The 19,326-nt window shown below is 35.2% G+C and overlaps 1 protein-coding gene across 1 annotated transcript in view; it reads right to left on the reverse strand.

Moving 5' to 3' along the window:
• pth1r (parathyroid hormone 1 receptor) overlaps positions 1-9,204 on the reverse strand; it is an 86,142-nt gene extending 76,938 nt beyond the window's left edge. Inside the window, exon 1 of the mRNA XM_016283751.1 lies at positions 9,068-9,204. Coding sequence (XP_016139237.1) covers positions 9,068-9,142 — 75 coding nt within the window. The 5' untranslated portion in view covers positions 9,143-9,204. The remainder of the gene's footprint in view (positions 1-9,067) is intronic.
• Positions 9,205-19,326: the final 10,122 nt, after the last annotated feature.

A 19,326-nucleotide genomic window follows, 5' to 3' on the forward strand; every position in this document is an offset into this window, starting at 1 on the left:
ATGGGGTGGGGGGGGGGGGGGGGATTGAAACATTGTTCTGCATACTGTATAAGATGCTTATGAGTAAGAAGACTACAGAAGAAACATAATAACAAAGTGCAACATCTGTTGCTTTAAAAATGTTTTGAAGCCACATTAGGTAGCACAGTGGTTGCAACGATAATGCAATTCAAAGATAACGTATTCATTTAAATAGTGTTCATGTAAAGGTGCAGATCTCAGCAAAAACATATATTAGACATGCATGAGTGACATTATTTTAAAGAACCTACAGTATGTAAACAAACAACTGCATACAGTAGATATGCTCTGTGAAATGGAGTAATCATTAGAATATTTATGTCACAATAAATATCATCTTTTATATTTTTTCTGTTTTGTTGAATGAGGGGTTCAAAACAACACTACATCATGACTTATACTTCTCATTTGTAAAAGAAGCAAATTTACTTAGCAATTGACTTAATTGCGACTGCTGGTGTATCCAAGAATATGCTTACGTTTTACATTTTTCCTTGTTGCATTTATCTCAAACACCCTCTTTTGAAGAAGAAAGTACAAATCAATCAATCGTTTGTTCAAAGGACTTCTAAAAACGTAATAAAAAAATTAGAAATACTTCTTTGGGTAATAACAACAAACTCTCTGCACGTGTGCTTCAGTTGTAAAGGCAAAAATAACAGGAATGATTAAGTGTGTGTAGTGAGGCCAGTATCTGCATCTGTTGCAATGGCAAAATGTGTCCAAATTATGTAAAAATCCATTTTAAAATGTATTTCTGGGTAACACTTTACAATAAGGTTTCATTTGTTAACTATATTAGTTAACATGAACAATACAGCATTTATTAATCTTAGTTAATGTTAAGCTCAACATTTACTAATACTGTACATTAAAATCAAAAATTGTATTTGTTAACATTAGTTAATGCACTGTGTTGTTTCCAACACTGATAATAAATCAGCATATCAGAATGATTTCTGAAAGATCATGTGACACTGAAGACTGGAGTAATGATGCTGAAAATTCAGTTTTGATCACATAAATAAATTACATTTTAAAGTATATTAAAACAGAAAACCAATATTAGAAATTGAAATAATATTTCACAATATTACATTTTTTTCTGTATTTTTAATCAAATAAATGCACCCTTGATGATCACAAGAGACTTCATTAAAAAACATAAAAAATCTTGCTGATCCCAAACTTTTGAACAGCAGTGTATATATGTGTGTGTTTGTCTGTGTGTGTGATTTTTCCCCCCCTAAATAGCTTTACCATTACCTTATCGTTACTTTGAGATAAACAGCTACGCGGACTCACTTTGTGATTTATGAATTCTGTGTCTGGCTCCTGAAGCACCCACATGTTCAATGATAGATTAGTGCCCAGATCTCCTGCAGTGAGTAAGACCTGCAACATGACCTTTTGTTATTGTCATTTTGGCTAAATGTGAAGCCTGGGTGATAGGTCACAATATTTGTCTCCAATGACAAGAGCATATAGTGTCCTTACTGTTATTCTGTGGACAAATATGCATGCAGCTGAGTAGCAAAGTGACAACTTAGTCATACGCCGGGCATTAGTTGCATGCCATGGCTCCTGAGAAGTTGCATTTCCTCTTTAATAAATGCAGGAACATAGTGAGTCACTTTGTCCAGACAACATTTTCTGTAACAAGGCATGCTTGGTGACCCACTGAGAATTGTATTGTATCTGATTGTAACTGAGTGGTTCACCTTCAGAGTACCCACAACTAGATCTTTGCCCTTTAAAAATGGGCTGCATGAGCAGTCAAAATGGTGCACTTGGATGATTTTATATTCCACACAAAGGGGGAAATCATGCAATAAAAGGATTTTAACAAAATCTGTAAAAAAAACAAAAAAAAAAAACAGTGTATATTGTTAAATATCAGAAGTTCTGGCCATTTGATCACCGTTACTGTTCCATTGAGGCTGATTGTTAGCAGTACTGTTTTATTGTAATTTGTAGTTTGTATTGTAGTTTATTATAGTACTGTTTACGTTGTCTACAGCTATTAATTTAATCAGTCAGTGAATTAAATTAATTCAACCACTGTGTGTTGCATGTAGGATAAGGCATCGCACACAGAACACATCATTCTGTTCTCAAGTTCAAGGAAACAGTTCAAAACAGTGAATCTAATCACCATACGGGCAAGAATTCACTTCAGAAATGAAAAAAGGTGTTTGTTTGATGTATGAAAACACAACCCAAACTGAAAGATGGGGAAAATGAAAGAGCAGTGGTCCAACCCTCAATCAGAGTTCAGGACATTTGTACACTTTAAACAGTAATTCAGCCGACCTGTTTCCACAACTTGCCAAAACAAAATGCATGGTTGCAAGTTGAAAATTCTAATTTATAAATGTAATTAAACCATTTAAGTTGCAAACATTGTTTTGATGAGTTCTGTTGGCACAAATTATTATTATAATGTGGGTAACACTTTAGTATAGGGACCAATTTTCACTATTAACTAGTTGTTTATTTGCATGCCTATTATTAACATATTGGCTGTTTATTAGTACTTATAAAGCACATATTCTGCATGACCGTATTCTACATCCCTAATCCAACCCAATTTAACAACTACCTTACTAACTATTAATAAGCAGTAAATTAGGAGTTTATTGAGGGAAATGTTGTAGTTAATAGTTAGTTAATAGTGAGAATTGGTCCCCAAACTTTTTTCCTTTTTACTCTTGCACTACAGAAAGCAACAGTTTGGAAATCTGACTGTCTTTGAAAGAATGTCTTTCCATCTACTGAAGATGAATCGTAACAGCTGCTTTCCCTCATTCATTTAGAAAGGTGCCATAATCTCTCTCTCTCTCTCTAATTGCAAACTACTTTAGGTTATAATGTAATTGAATGCACAGGCGTATACATGCACAGCACAGCTGAAACTCATTCACTGTTGAAAAGACAGTGAAACAATGTGGATTCACTTTGCAACATCAGTACTTGCTGCAATTATAATTCAACATTGATTTACAACCCTAAAGGGATAGTCCACCCGAAAATGAAGAATCTGTCATCACACGCCTGCACTGACTTCTATACAGTACAGGATAATAAAAAAACACTATGGAAGTCAATGGGGACCACAAACTGTTTGGTTATCAACATTCTTCAAAATATATTGTGTTTAACATAAGAAAGAAACTCATCTAGTACAAAGGATTTTTAATTTTGGTTGTTTGGTGTATATACTGTTACTGCATGTAAACGACTATCAGCAAAATCAACTAAGATCAGCAAAATATTGTATTAGTGAAATATCAAAAAAAATAAATTTGAGCTATGCAAGTTTGGTATATTTTACCCAAGGAAAATATATTGTGACAGTTCTGTTAGACCGGCAGGAAAATCAGGATTGTGAAACGCCATTAGCTCTCGTGCCGCATGACTCATTACATCATGCTAAATTTCAGATGTATCTTTTGAATGAGATGTGGCTTCATTTAACAGAGCGGGTTTCTTTTTAGCAATTAAAACATTAGGTTTCACTCAGTTCCTCGCAAAGATATTTCATGGCTTCAGAAGAATTGGAATGCATCACGACTCATTTACTTTTGGTCAGTTTTTGCATTAAATAACAGTGACTGTACATTTATCTGACTGTTATGTGTTTTAAATTGATGAGAAGTGTTTAGGTTTAGGGTAAGCAGTGCCAGCCCATTCTACAAGCAATACAGACCATCGCCTGGGGCCCCAACATGCCTGGAGGGCCCCGCAGGGAGATATACATTATGGTTTTAGTACAGTTACTGCCAAATAAACATTCTTTGTTCTCCACTGACAAAATGTGATCTGCACACCAGCATATGGCGCACAAACAAGAAGACTTACAAGGACTTTTAAAACACTAACCACAATGACGGTAACAACCAAAAATAGTTTGAAGTATAAAATAAGCTTTCAATCACCAAATGAAAAATAACTGATAAATAAGTTAGATCGCAAGTGACAATAAACACAGCATAAACAAACGCAGCAAACCACAAAACATAAAATGTATAGTAATCTGCAAAACTGCATGTCACGTAGCATCGCCAGTTTATGGAATACTGTCTTATTATCCAAATATATTACAGACTTTCCTTATATGTGCTCAAGATGCCACAAATTAGGGCTGCACGATATATCGTTTCAGCATCGATATCGTGATGTGCGCATCCGCGATAGTCAGGATGTGCGATGTTTAGTATAGGCTACTGATCGTTATATTTATACTGATTGTTTTCTTTGCTCACACACAGACACGATGTCTAAACGGATGCGGCAGCTGTACAGAGATACCCATTTTAAATACATTTAGTAGCGGAGCTACTGCAAGCGATTTTCAGTGCTTTATCCTTTGTTGAAACTTCCGTGTCGCCGTGGAGAGCGCAGGTCACGGTTACTTAGCAATGGCAGACGCCACGAAAGCACAAGCTCCCGAGCGCTTTGGAAAGAAGGAGAAAGCGGCGCGACTGGCGTTTTCCCACACGTTTTTAGGCGCGACATGTGAACGGCCCCAAATTCTGTCTACACTGGACGCGACCGTTGCATATCATTTGAACTTTGTGTTAGTACCTCATAAAGAGAAAGCGGCATCAGTTTACTGTCGAGGATTTGTCATGCCGCGCCGCATCCAATGTAGACGCGGTGAGGGAATTTCCCTTGCGGTAATTTGGAGTGGCTTAATATGCGGTATTATCGCCATACATACATATATATATATATATATATATATATATATAAAATTTGTGTGTGTATGTGTTACGACTAACGAGGTCATATTCAGAAGACAATGAAACCGAAACCGAAACCAAATAGCGTTGAAACGGGAAGTGAAGTAAACAGAAGAGAATGACAAAATAACGGTCCACATAACAGAACATAAACCTGACAATAAGATCGTTAGGCTATCGTTAGCCTATATGTATAGCAGTTAGCCTAGTTGTAATCTGATTTTCTAATCTGACTGGACAAGAGACTTTCTATTGATATTAACACCAGCACGCGTTCTAGACGGGCTGTCAGGCAGTGCAGTTACAGTGTTGCGCCACAAGGTGGTGGAAACTAAAGGGACTGTCATTCAACTACACGTTCAAAAACGCTGATTCATTCATTCAAAGAGACGTAATGAAACACGCTGTTGAAATCATTTTAACTTTGAGCGCCACTTTAGAAGGCTCAGCTGACCAGCTATGCGTCGATGCTATGACAGAGATTTCGCTTTCCTTGGAAATGACAACCTATTTTCACAAATATATATTACTCGGCCTGGAGGACAGACGATCACATGTGCTCAGTCGATCTCTCTCTCATTCACTGTCTGTTTAGGCTTGTTAAGTGCAAATCTACGGAGCCTCTGTACAAATCAGCATGGTACACATTATGTTATCATTACTAACTTGTTTAATATTCAGTCCACATGCATAAAGTGTAAAATGAGAAAGGCATAACCTTACGAAAAAAGAAAACACGCAAAAATCGTGGTTGCTGCGGTTCTTGCATTCCTCTGCGGTTTGCTCATCAATAGCGTGGTATTGCGATATTGCGGTTATCGCGACAGCCCTAGACAGCATCACTGATAATGAGTTCATTGTATTTTGTCGCGTCGCGCCACGTCGCTCGTGTCCGATGTAGACACGGTGAGAGCCACGCAGATGCACATGAACACTGAATTCTGTTCACTTCTGCATCTATGTGTGCCTATAATACTGTGTTCTGCAAGTATCCTTGTAAACACAGATGCTTATGGCTTAGGTGAAGGGAAACAATTGAGAAAGAAAATGGATGTGTAACAGTATACAGGTTTACAGCAGTTTAATGTTCCTGAGGCTTTCTGTGCTATGAATGTTAATCAAACAACAAAACACAAAGAAAAATCACTTTTGTAGCTTTAACACAGATTTATTATATTTAATATATACAGTGAACACTATGCAGTTTTATTTTACATTTGATTATTCAGTTTCTGTACCTGAATACTGTTAGACTTACCTGAAAAATATAAAGCACTGCTTATTTAATTTGTATCTTTGTTCTGTTATATTTATCTATGCTTGTAATTTGTTTATTTCCTCTGCTGATTTACTCGCCTACAAAATCCCCCCAATCATTATTTTTTTCCAAATAAACTATTCAAGTCATGTGGTGATTTTTTTTTCATATCGCAATAGCCTATATATCGCAGAAAAATTAAATATCGCAATGTGAGTTTTTTTCTAATATCGTGCAGCCATGTGCAATAGTGGAAAATACGACAGAAGGGCTGCGAACATCGACTCTCTGTAAGAGTATTTTCATGAGTCTTAATGAGTTTAAAGAAATGGCACATGCTGGTGGTACCCCTAAATGTTACTTAATATTTTTTTAACAATCACCATGTGTCCTTGATTCTTGACAGTCTTAATTGTTACTCTAGATAAGAAAGTCAGGCAGGCATACACCGTAAAAAAAAAAATGTGGTGATTTTTTTTTCATATCGCAATAGCCTATATATCGCAGAAAAATTAAATATCGCAATGTGAGTTTTTTTCTAATATCGTGCAGCCCTACCACAAATGCACAAATTGGGCCCCTAAAATGATTATTTTGTGGCTATTTGAGATGCTCTCTGATGTGTTTAAAGCAGTGTTTGGATAGCAGAAATAGCGCAAAGTCTCACCCTGTTTTGTCAGGAATAATCTGGGCAATGAATTCAAATACTATCAACACAAAGATGCAAAAAATCATAATGCAAATGTCGCCAATTAATCAATACATTAACCAATCTGTCTATTAAAATCTGCTCTCTATGAGGTATAAAGACGTTCATTTATTGATTTATTAGTTTACTTTTCACTGATTTAACTTCTATTCGCTTTTGCACATAGTTCTGTCCCACTTTTTGTACACACGTTTTATGTACATTAATTTTGCTGCACTAAATAAATGTTTATACAAAGTTACTTTATGCGAGTGGTTGACAAGGAATTGCAAACACTCAAGTGACATTTAAAATTGAACCATCAATAATACAATTATTATACAATATTATACTATGACATTAATCTCTTCATGATTTATTTGTACTTTCAATATTTTTGTCACATCACTATTTAGGTGAACTGATAAAAGATGAAAGGTGGTTAAAAAATTGTGAAACACTTAATTAATGGTGATCAGTCATAGCACCTCAAATATACAATACACCTACATATATATATTTATTTTAACTTGTTGTTGACGCTTATTAATGCATTTTTTCAGTGCAGTTGTCATGTCAGTGGTTAGTTTTAATATTATGTCAATATTGGTGGAACCTATTTTCATGATCTTGCCGGGGGCCCTGAGGGTAGGTGTGGGGTTGGGCGTTCTCTATGAAAGTAAAAATATAAAAAGCAAGCAACTAAAAGAAATAAGTTCCTAGTTTGTCAATGTAGTGATGCCTAAGGGTACTTTTAGCTTCTTAGTAGTGACATGCAAGGCACTTGACCATGCTTCTGTTTTTGAGAATAGTGATATATACAGAGATGACTTGTTGACATGTAATCGATTTTGCTTATAGTGAGAAACAAAGTGCAACCTTCTGTTCATGCTGTGGCAAATTGCAGCTTTCACCATAGAGTGGCTTTAATTATACAGTGCACGTCTGACTGTGTGAAGTTCGTAAAAAGCAACATCCTTTACCTGCCACATCACTGAGAGTCAATATCCATCACCATTGTATCAGGAGTCCCTTTTTTATTTAATAAGGGCACTCTACAATGGCATAACGAGTCACTGCTGTGAATAAAGTATGTATAAAGCCTTATTTCACAGATATTATATTTTGTTCTGCATCACATCTGAGAGTGCTGATGAATTCTGAGGGTGAGTATCATCAGGTTTTGCCAATGTATCATAAGATATGTATCACAGGATTTCAAGATGGGTATCATAAGGTTTTGCGCTCAGGCTTATAACAGTAAATTAGGTTTATATTGTATCAACTCTGTCTTAGGTTTGAGGTTGTTAATAGGAATCATGAGCATAACTAATTACGATATGTTCAGCCTATATGTGCAATAGTGGAAAATACGACAGAAGGGCTGCGAACATCGACTCTCTGTAAGAGTATTTTCATGAGTCTTAATGAGTTTAAAGAAATGGCACATGCTGGTGGTACCCCTAAATGTTACTTAATATTTTTTTAACAATCACCATGTGTCCTTGATTCTTGACAGTCTTAATTGTTACTCTAGATAAGAAAGTCAGGCAGGCATACACCGTAAAAAAAAAATCGGCGACTTTTACGGTACAATACCGGCAAGCTGTGGTTGCCAGAACTTCACCCGTAAAAAAATATGGTAGCAACATTTTAGGTTTAACAGACTTAACTTAAATACCGTATTTCATTAACTGATGTAATGTTAATAAACCAACATATTGAAGTACTCATATCTGTTTTGAACCATTGTAATGCATTGATAACCACCAAAAGCTCATCACAAACAGCTTTTCTACGAAGGCAATGCTTATATGTAGAAGGTACACAGTGTCATTCACATAAACACTAAACCCCATCACGGTAACACACATGATACTGAAATAATTTGCATTAATTTAACAACATTAGATGAAAGATTAAACCCTGATGTACACAACTGATAAGACAAAAACTAAGAAGAAACATGTTATTTCAACAACAACAAAAACATCAAATATGAAGTGTCATGCAGGGAATTCTGGGAGTGTCAATTTACGGTTTGTCACTGTACTTTTTCTTTTTCACTTCCAAACAGTATTTTACTGTAAAATCACATTAAACGTAATTACATTTATTCACCGAATATAGTATGGAAACTTACTGTTAACCAGTTAACAGGTTTTTACTGTAGCATTTTTACAGTATTTTACTGTTAAAATCCCAATCTTTTTTTTTTACAGTGATCAGTAAGCGTTTTGAACGAGGAGAGTAGGAGATTGGCATTCATTTCATGACCAGAGAATTGAAAGAAAGAAAGAAAGAAAGAAAGAAAGAAAGAAAGAAAGAAAGAAAGAAAGAAAGAAAGAAACCTACCAGACCATAGACGAAACTCAGCAAGGTGCCACAAAAGACAAAACCTAAAGTGTGCGCGATCAGCGTGGCTCCCATCCCGACAAGTTCCCGCAAATGGATATCAGTTTAAATGGGATTTCTCTGATGTTTTAATCTGTTAAAGTGCCAGTCATTTCTCTGCAGTCCGCTTCCCTCCCATTACATCGTCTGCTTGCAAAATTATGAGTATTTTCTCACGGCTTTTCCTTGCCACAGATCTGCAGACTCTCACCCGCTCGCGTTTTATTTCTCTGCCTTTTCTCTGAAATTACATCCACATGTCAGAGCTATTTATGTCCTGCTCCTTCTGCGGTAGGAAGTTCAAATGATTCTTTGTGGAGCAGAACCCGACACTTTATTTTTAGGTCTTTAAATGTTCCTTCAGCCTCGCTGTAAAAAAAGCGACATACTAAAGCGGTGTCCCTCAGGCTCAACCTTCATTTCTCTCTCTCAGGACATCCAAAAACGGCAAAAGAAACTGTTTTCCCTCACAGGAAACTTTGTGCATTTTTACTTTCTCAAAAATACTAATTCTGTATGATTTATAAGCTTTTGTACCCATGGGGACCTCAATTTAGGTCCCCACCGTGACATGAGTCCCCATGAGTCTGTGTGTATTCAGGTTTAAGTCCCCATCAGGATATATAATCCTGTACACACACACACACACACACACACACACACACACACACACACACACACTTACTTTTTCTTGGATTAAAAGAACAAGGTGCATTTCAAGTGCATCTGCATAGAGAATTAAAAGCTTCTGGTAATTGAACATGTTTAGTGTGGCACGATGCAAGTGTGTTTTACATTATCTTGTTCAAATACACTTGGGACAAATTTGAGTTGAGTCTGAATGCTTGGAAAAGTTAATAATAGCATACTTCTCCTTCTGCATAATCTGAGGCACTTGAAGTACCCTGGAAATGAGTTAAAGTATTAGTGATGCTTGACTTAAAGTGATAGATTGCCCAAAAATGAAAACGCTGTCATAATTTTCTCAACCTCAAGTTGTTCCAAACGATTCTTTCTTCTGTTTAACACAAAAGAAGATATTTTGAAGAATGTTGTCTTGGATTAAAAGAACAAGGTGCATTTCAAGTGCATCTGCATAGAGAATTAAAAGCTTCTGGTAATTGAACATGTTTAGTGTGGCACGATGCAAGTGTGTTTTACATTATCTTGTTCAAATACACTTGGGACAAATTTGAGTTGAGTCTGAATGCTTGGAAAAGTTAATAATAGCATACTTCTCCTTCTGCATAATCTGAGGCACTTGAAGTACCCTGGAAATGAGTTAAAGTATTAGTGATGCTTGACTTAAAGTGATAGATTGCCCAAAAATGAAAACGCTGTCATAATTTTCTCAACCTCAAGTTGTTCCAAACGATTCTTTCTTCTGTTTAACACAAAAGAAGATATTTTGAAGAATGTTGGTAACCAAACAGCTGACGGTAGACATTTACTTTCATAGTATGGAAAACTATGGAAGTCATTGGGTATCATCAAGCGTCTGGTTACCAACATTCTTCAAAATATCAACTTTTGTATTCAAATTTTCATTTTTATTTATTTTTTGGGTGGACTATGCCTTTAAAAACTGAATATAAAAACTACTAATAGTGCTGTTTCACTGTCAGAGTTTTAAAAGCTGTAAAAGGGGATTTAAATGAAGAGGGTTTTTCCTGCTCTAGTATGTTCAAAGAGGTAAATGCTGCAGAAAATGGCAATCTTATGATATCAATAGCTTAATCTGTAGTCTGTCACAGCACATATGGAATAGCAATGATATATTATTTGCATTTGACATTGAAAGATAACAGCTAAGTCATTTTTCATCTACATACTGAAGCCAAAGAGGGCTGTGTTTTCAAAACGTAATAGTTGTCAAACACATTAAACTTCTAAGAGTAAGTATGCCAAGAATACTCCATGACAACACTTTAATATTACAACAATTTCCATTTTTTTAACAAAACTGTACCATTTCGTTTTCTATTTACAATATGGAATATTTGACAAATTATGACATTATCACTCACATGTATAGTAAGAAACGCATAACTGTATTACTAGAATTATTCAAAATTGATTCATCTGTACTTAATTCATTCATTCTGGTCTGGTATTAATTTTAAAACCACATCATAAACTCTGTAGTTGCTTTACTGACATCCGTAAAAAGTAACCTTGAGGTGCATGTTTTTCAGTCTTTTCAAAACATTGTGCTTTCCTTTAATTTTAACACCATCAAAATTATAGCAGACAATATGGGAGCTGCATACGAATAGAATATTTTGCACTGTAAATCTGCCTCTGCAGAGGTTCAGTGTCATGTTTGAAGCTTACAATGCTTATATATGGTTCTAAACTGGGAAGAGTTCATGTCAAATGAGCCATTATCGTTTTCCAAAAATGGTATCCTTGCAGGTCCAGTGCAAGAAGAAAGGGCATCATTCCACCACGCGTTATTTAACACCTCCTCGTAATCATCCACAGCGAGACTAAACTCCTACAGTGATGATCTAAAGGCAGGCAGCAATTTCATTTCCCTATCATACACGCAGAACACATTTCCAAGCCTGTATCTCTGTACATCTGTAGACTCCATTAGTCGCTATATTGTCATTGAAACAGATAGCCTCTGATCTCTGCCTGCCATCTGCCAACATTAAAATCCACCTACAGCACAAGTCCCTGCTAAGCGCAAAACAAACAGCGGCATGCTGCAGCAGAGAAGAGCAGATGAGTATTATGTGATGACAGGGTTAAGCCTCTTTAAGAGAGCTGTTCATTTCAGAAATGAGAGAGTCAGGCCTCGGTGGAAGTAGCTATCCAAATGGGTCCCTTCTGTAATTTTTTAAGAGGAATGTATTGCTTATAGGTAATCCCTGTAATAACGTTTCATTGATTGTTGTTGAGATTGTTGAAGTTTGCCAGATTGAGGTTTTATGTCACTCTGAATTTCACAGTCATGATTTCTAACAAAAGCATGAGTTTGATTCAGTTATTTTGGCTTTTTTTTTTTTTGCATTTTAAATATTTAAAATAAGTTTTGAAAAGATGTTCTGGGTGGTTGTTAGCATATACAGTCACACAGTAAAACAGTAAAATAAAAAATGGCATATTTCCTTACATTTTAAACATAGGCCTATCTGAGAGTACACAATCATTATTTTCTAATAATAACATAAAATACGATTTAAAACATTTAATGATTAATATTTCATAAATAGAAATTTTTGAATGGTTGTCCACATGACATTTTACCTCCTAACATTTTACTGCCGTGTTATAAAAGGCCAAGTTATCTAATATTTTAATTAACTCATGTGACTTTTTTGATTGTTTGTAATATTCGAACAAATATTATAGAAACAATAACTATTAGAAATGAAATACTACCCCAAACAACTACTTTTTGTCATTGGGATATCAAGAAAGCTGTACAATATTTGTGCCCTTATGCCCAAAAAATAACAAAATTAATTAATTTCAGAAATGAAATCCATGTTAATCATTACAAAAAGTATATTCAAGTCATTGTATTTAAATGTTTTAAATGTACGTCTGTACATAAATTGCACTGGGTGAGTTGCGCATAGCAATGAACAGTGTTTAGGGTTTGTTCAAATATGGAAGGAATTTTGAATTTGATTTAAAAAAAAAAACGTTTTGAATATCCGTTTCCTTTCATAGCTTAAAAGTAGTTTGTTTACTTACAGTTCTTGTGCCTATTAAAAGAAGCACCAACCATTATGTTAGAGTTGAAATGTTTATCACTCACAGTGATGTAATTAGGTGTAATGAATTGAATTTTGTGAAGCAATTTTGTGCAAGTAGCTTTATTAAATCAGCCATAGCTCACCCTCCACATTACCAATTAAAATGATCAGCATTGCCAATCAAATCCAGATCCTTTCAAACACTGATTATAAAAGTTCTTAGCCATTGTATCATAAATCCTTTTCTTAATCTACTTTATTACGAGGTCAGGTATTCTGGATCTCTTGCCTCCTGCCTGGTTAAAGACCAGAGTTTTGCCCTCTGCTGCGTTAGAGAGCCATCTGTGATCACTGAGCTGGAAGAAGAAAACAATGTGCAGAGGTTCCTGCCCCCGGCACTGACGCAGAATGGCTCACCTGAGTCTCCTGCGACACGTCCAGCCTCAGCATCTAAGGGGGTTAGTTATATATAGAGTCTGTGAGGTCAGAAAATGCCATACTTACTGTTGTTTGCTTTGACCTAATGCAATGGAGAAATGTTTCCATGTCATGAACAATAATTAAGTAGCTTGTCACATCATGTGTGTCATTTATCTTCACCTTTGGCTTTGAGGGATGCTGGATTCCAGTACATCACATGGTTAAATGCCAATATATAGAGCCTAAGCACTGAATGAGCACAGGGCCCTATTGATTTCATAAGTTTGTATTTTATTTTTTTCAAGGTTTCGGGGCTTTTGTGGCTTCAAAAACCTGAAAATTTGAAAACGTCAGAGTGATCGGCCATTAGGCTCAGGCAAAAGCTGGACATGGGCATATAGCGCCCCCTTGAATGCAGTAAATTAACTTATTCGGGTATACACTGAGCTAGGTAGTAACTGATTAGGCCTATGTGTAATTGGGATTATGTAATTAGACTACACAGCAAAATCCCCAGCGTTAAATCAACTCTGCTCAGAGTACACATTGTCTCAATCTACAGAGTGTTAAAGTAACACTGAAGCAGAGTTACCACTGTTGAGGATTATGTGATATGTTTTCACGTCTAAAAGCCTGAGCAGTAGTTGTTCATCTTCAACATTGCTAACAGCGGGTTTTCTTTACTAATGCTCACTCATCAATTAATTAATTGCTTAATTATCCCATTAACTTTAACTCGGCTTCAGCGTTACTTTAACACTCTGTAGATTGGGACAATATGTACTCTGAGCAGAGTTGATTTAACTCTGGGAATTTTGCTGTGTATGGTTACTTTTTTATTGATTACATGATTATATATTATTCATACAATAGCAATACATTATTCATAATTTATTGATTCTCTTTGATTGTTCTTTTTCATCTTTTCAATTTACCCGCTCAACTGATGTAGAAATAATGAAGGAATAGCCCACATCTGTCCATGAAACAGCTTTTGAGTCAACTGTCCAATTACTTTTGGTCCCTTGAAAAAGGGGGGAGGTATATATTAAAGAGCTGTAATTCCTTAACTTTCCTCCAATTTTGATGAGTATACCCTCAAATTAAAGCCCGGAGTGTGCACTTTAAGCCCATATTCATTATATAACTGTAACTTCAATATGTGTTGGTCAAGAGCTAAATAAACTAAAATTGTGCCTGTGTCCATATATGTATTGACTTAACTGTATATAATACGTACCGCTTATGTACACTCAGAAAGTCTTCCAGTTTTGTGGACATTCACACAGAGATCCGTCATTAGTCAGATGGATATACTGTAATTACACAGAAAATTGAGAGGTCACACAGCATTTGACCACTGGATTTACAAAAATCATTTCAGTTTTAAGAAGTGTTTTCTTAACATTTCAACATTGCATCAACTACTGATAAACACACTCATTTTTATTTTAATTATCGCTCAGTGGGTTATTTAACCATGTATGTCTTTGGAAGGCTTTTGTCTTTCAAACACATTAAAATGCACAAATTGATGTTATTTCTTATTTACATTTAATGCAGGGATTCCCAAACATTTTTTGTCAGCTGAACCTCTTTCACCTAACATATCTACTTCAAGTTCCCCATGAGATTTTAAAATAAATATTTTAATAATGAAGTATCACATTTGCATGTTCACGGTTCTCTGACATTGGTTAATGGTCACATGACATGCAGGTAAACAAATAAAATATGTATATATCTTTTTTTAGTAAGTGTTTTATTTTGAATAATTTTTTATTTATTTTAATTTTACATTTTTATGATTTAATTAATTATTTGCTTTTTATTAAACTCATTAACCCCCTGCAGTTTCTTTACGGACCCCAGTTTGGGAAACCTTGATAATGTAATGTAATATTTAATGCACTTCATTATGTCAACAACAACGAATGGAATATATTTCTTTCTCGTTGCATTTTCATGATAATATGGTACAAGATTATCCTATCTAAATCAATGACTTAACTGTATATAATACGTACCGCTTATGTACACTCAGAAAGTCTTCCAGTTTTGTGGACATTCACACAGAGATCCGTCATTAGTCAGATGGATATACTGTAATTACACAGAAAATTGAGAGGTCACACAGCATTTGACCACTGGATTTACAAAAATCATTTCAGTTTTAAGAAGTGTTTTCTTAACATTTCAACATTGCATCAACTACTGATAAACACACTCATTTTTATTTTAATTATCGCTCAGTGGGTTATTTAACCATGTATGTCTTTGGAAGGCTTTTGTCTTTCAAACACATTAAAATGCACAAATTGATGTTATTTCTTATTTACATTTAATGCAGGGATTCCCAAACATTTTTTGTCAGCTGAACCTCTTTCACCTAACATATCTACTTCAAGTTCCCCATGAGATTTTAAAATAAATATTTTAATAATGAAGTATCACATTTGCATGTTCACGGTTCTCTGACATTGGTTAATGGTCACATGACATGCAGGTAAACAAATAAAATATGTATATATCTTTTTTTAGTAAGTGTTTTATTTTGAATAATTTTTTATTTATTTTAATTTTACATTTTTATGATTTAATTAATTATTTGCTTTTTATTAAACTCATTAACCCCCTGCAGTTTCTTTACGGACCCCAGTTTGGGAAACCTTGATAATGTAATGTAATATTTAATGCACTTCATTATGTCAACAACAACGAATGGAATATATTTCTTTCTCGTTGCATTTTCATGATAATATGGTACAAGATTATCCTATCTAAATCAATGTGATAAACAAGTTAGGTCAAAAGTAATCTAAAAGTAATAAAAAAGTAGTCTAGTCTTTAGTTACCTAAAATGTGCAATGTAATGGATTATGTTACTAATTACAGTTTTTGTCATGTAATTTGGAATCAGTAACAGTCTTGCATAGTGGCAATGCAAGTAAATATAAATGAATGAATGAATGAATTAATTAATGACACAGAGCCAAAAAAAGAGAAAGAATAAATATAATTAATTTGGGATATTAGAAACAGGACAGATGTTACGGCATACAAGATTCAAACATCCAACCTTTAGATTGGAAACCCAGTTATTCAGAGGGTCATGAAACCCCACATTTCAGCACCAGTTAGTTTCCACTACAGTTTTGAGTGCAGAGTGGAGTGAGACAACACAATAACAGCTGCTGATCCAGTCAGATTTATTTCATTCTCATTGAGTTAAAAGCATCAAAGGTTGGCACTAATGCATGCTGCAGGTCACCATTACACACTACTATATATTATGCATGGTTTTTGAAATAAATGCATATCCTGTGATAGCTATAATTGTAATGCACAAATAAATGCGCAGCCTTTTGCCTTTTTACCCTGCAATGAATATTATACCAATTTTCTCCAACAACTGAAATGAATGGGTGCTAACATCATCTATAAAGCGCAACACATACCTCTGTTAAAATCTCATAAAATGGATTTTAGTGTTTCATGACCATTTTGCACATGTCTGTCTGGATGCTGCAAATACATTCAAGCTTCCATTTAGCTGCTTGCCACTTATTGTCATGCGTTATACATTGAGGCATGCATTTGTCTTGACTGTCTTGAGAGCTTGGTAAGAACGTGCTCCCTGCAAACAGTTTACTGCAAACCTGAATGTTTAGAACTCAAGATGAGATCAGTTTCATTGAGAACTATACTAACTATGACCAATTATAGAGAATTGCAAAATAATTACTGTTCTAAAACAGCTTTTTCATTCACTTTGGTACTGTTTTCACAAGGAAGGTGTACATTTTCAAAACTCTTAGTATAAAATCAGCTAATAACACTTGTAGCACCACTAGTCTTTCTTTCAAAACCTGATCTCATGATTTCATCATCACTGTTGGTGAATTAAAGATGTTACAATAATACAAGCTATGGTTGTCACATAAGAAAATGCACTTACTGTACATTACCTGACATGTATATATGCTCTGACACCCTGACACACACATACATACATTTCTGTGAGATAAACAAAGGTATGGATTGGGTCTGAAACTTCGACATAGCACATATGGTCCAGTAGGTGACGCTCTTCCCTTCTGAAAGTGCTAATCTCTGTAACATAACTTCTCTGGAAAATGTCCCACCACCTGCTGTGCCAGGATCAGTGGCTTTACCCCAAATCAGCAGCAGAAACATTATCCCAGCACAGATGTGACACCGTCTGGGACATCACACACAGAAAAATGTTACATACTGTGACCTTTACTAAACGTCATCCCTTCAGCATTTTATTCCAAAAGTGTGCTCATTTCTCATAAATTGTTGTGTTTTGGTGCTATGCTAAGCTAACATACTTTAAATGTTTATAAATATTAAGTATTTATTTAAGTGTTTGGCACTGTTGGATAAACATTATAATCAGAGGCGGACAGTGGTGAAGTATTTTTTACTTTACTCAAGTAAATTTAAAAAGTATCTGTAGTTTATCAGTGTTTTTCTTTGGAAAACTTTACTTCATTACATTCCAAAGCATAATGTCATACTTTTTACTGCACTTCATTTCATAAATAGACGTTGTTGTTTGTTACCTTTAATACTTAAGAACATTAAAAATGTAGTATTTTCTTGTACTCAAGTAAATCTTTACTTTCTTACTTACATTTACTTGAGCAAAAGTAAGAAAGTAATAGATTTCTAATGTAATTAAGTATTAAATGATATTTAATATGAAATGTAATGCAGTAAAAAGTAGAATAATATGCTTTGTAATGTTGTGAAGTAAAGTTTTCTAAAGAAAAACACTCTGATAAAGTACAGACACCTGAAAAGTACTTTTACAGCAGAGTAAAAATACTTCACTACTGTCCGCCTCTGATTATAATGAAAACAACCCCCCCCCCCAAATGCATCCTTCATTTCCAAGAAGTGGATCCTTTGCCAGATTACACATTTACATTTACATTTAGTCATTTAGCAGACACGTATATCCAAGGGACAAATGTGGACAATGGAAGCGATCAAAATCAACAAAAGAGCAATATGCAAGTGCTATGACAAGTCTCAGTTAGCTTAAGGCACTACACATAGCACTTTTTTTTAATTATATAATAAATAAAAAGAAAACAGACAGAATAGAAAAGAAAAGAGCAAGCTAGTGTTAGAGGCCTCTTTTTGCTTTTTGTTAATTGTATAAAAAAATAAAAGAAAACAAATAGATAGAATATAAAAAGAATAGAAAAGCTAGTGTTAGTTTTTAAAGAAAACAAGCAGTTAGTAAATGAATAGAGTGCAAGTCTAGTCACGTTTTTTTTTAAAGAATATAATTAGAATAGAGAGTGCTAGAGTTAGAGGGTCAAATAAAGATGGAAGAGATGTGTTCTTAGTCGATTCTTGAAGATGGTTAAGGACTCAGCTGCTGGGATTGAGTTGGGCAGGTCATTCCACCGGGAGGGAACAGTTAATGTAAAAGTCCATGAAAGTGATTTTGTGCCTCTTTGGGATGAACAATAAAGTGACGTTCACTTGCAGAACACAAGGTTCTAGAGGCCGCATAACTCTGAAGTAATGAATTTAAGTAAAGGGGAGCAGAGCCAGTGGTGGTTTTGTAGGCAAACATTAATGCCTTGCAATAGAACAATAGAGCATTACAATAGTCCAGCCTGGACTGAACAAGAGCTTGAACAAGGAGTTGTGAAGCATGTTCCGAAAGAAAGGGCCTGATCTTCTTCATGTTGAATAAAGCAAATCTGCAGGACCAGGCAGTTTTAGCAATGTGGTCAGCTGAGAAAGTCAGCTGATCATCAGTCATAACTCCAAGGTTTCTGGCTGTTTTTGAAGGAGTTACGGTTGATGTGCCTAACTGGATGGTGAAATTGTGATAAAACGATGGGTTTGATGGAACCACAAGCAGTTCTGTCTTGGCAAGGTTGAGTTGAAGGTGATGGTCCTTCATCCAGCAAGAAATGTCTGTTAGACAAGCTGAGATGCGAGCAGCTATCGTCGGATCATCAGGATGGAATGAGAGGTAGAGTTGAGTGTCATCAGCATATCAGTGATATGAAAAGCCATGTTTCTGAATGACAGAACCTA

This window comes from Sinocyclocheilus grahami, unplaced genomic scaffold (assembly GCF_001515645.1).
Source record: "Sinocyclocheilus grahami isolate Dianchi unplaced genomic scaffold, SAMN03320097.WGS_v1.1 scaffold176.1, whole genome shotgun sequence".
NCBI lineage: Eukaryota > Metazoa > Chordata > Actinopteri > Cypriniformes > Cyprinidae > Sinocyclocheilus > Sinocyclocheilus grahami.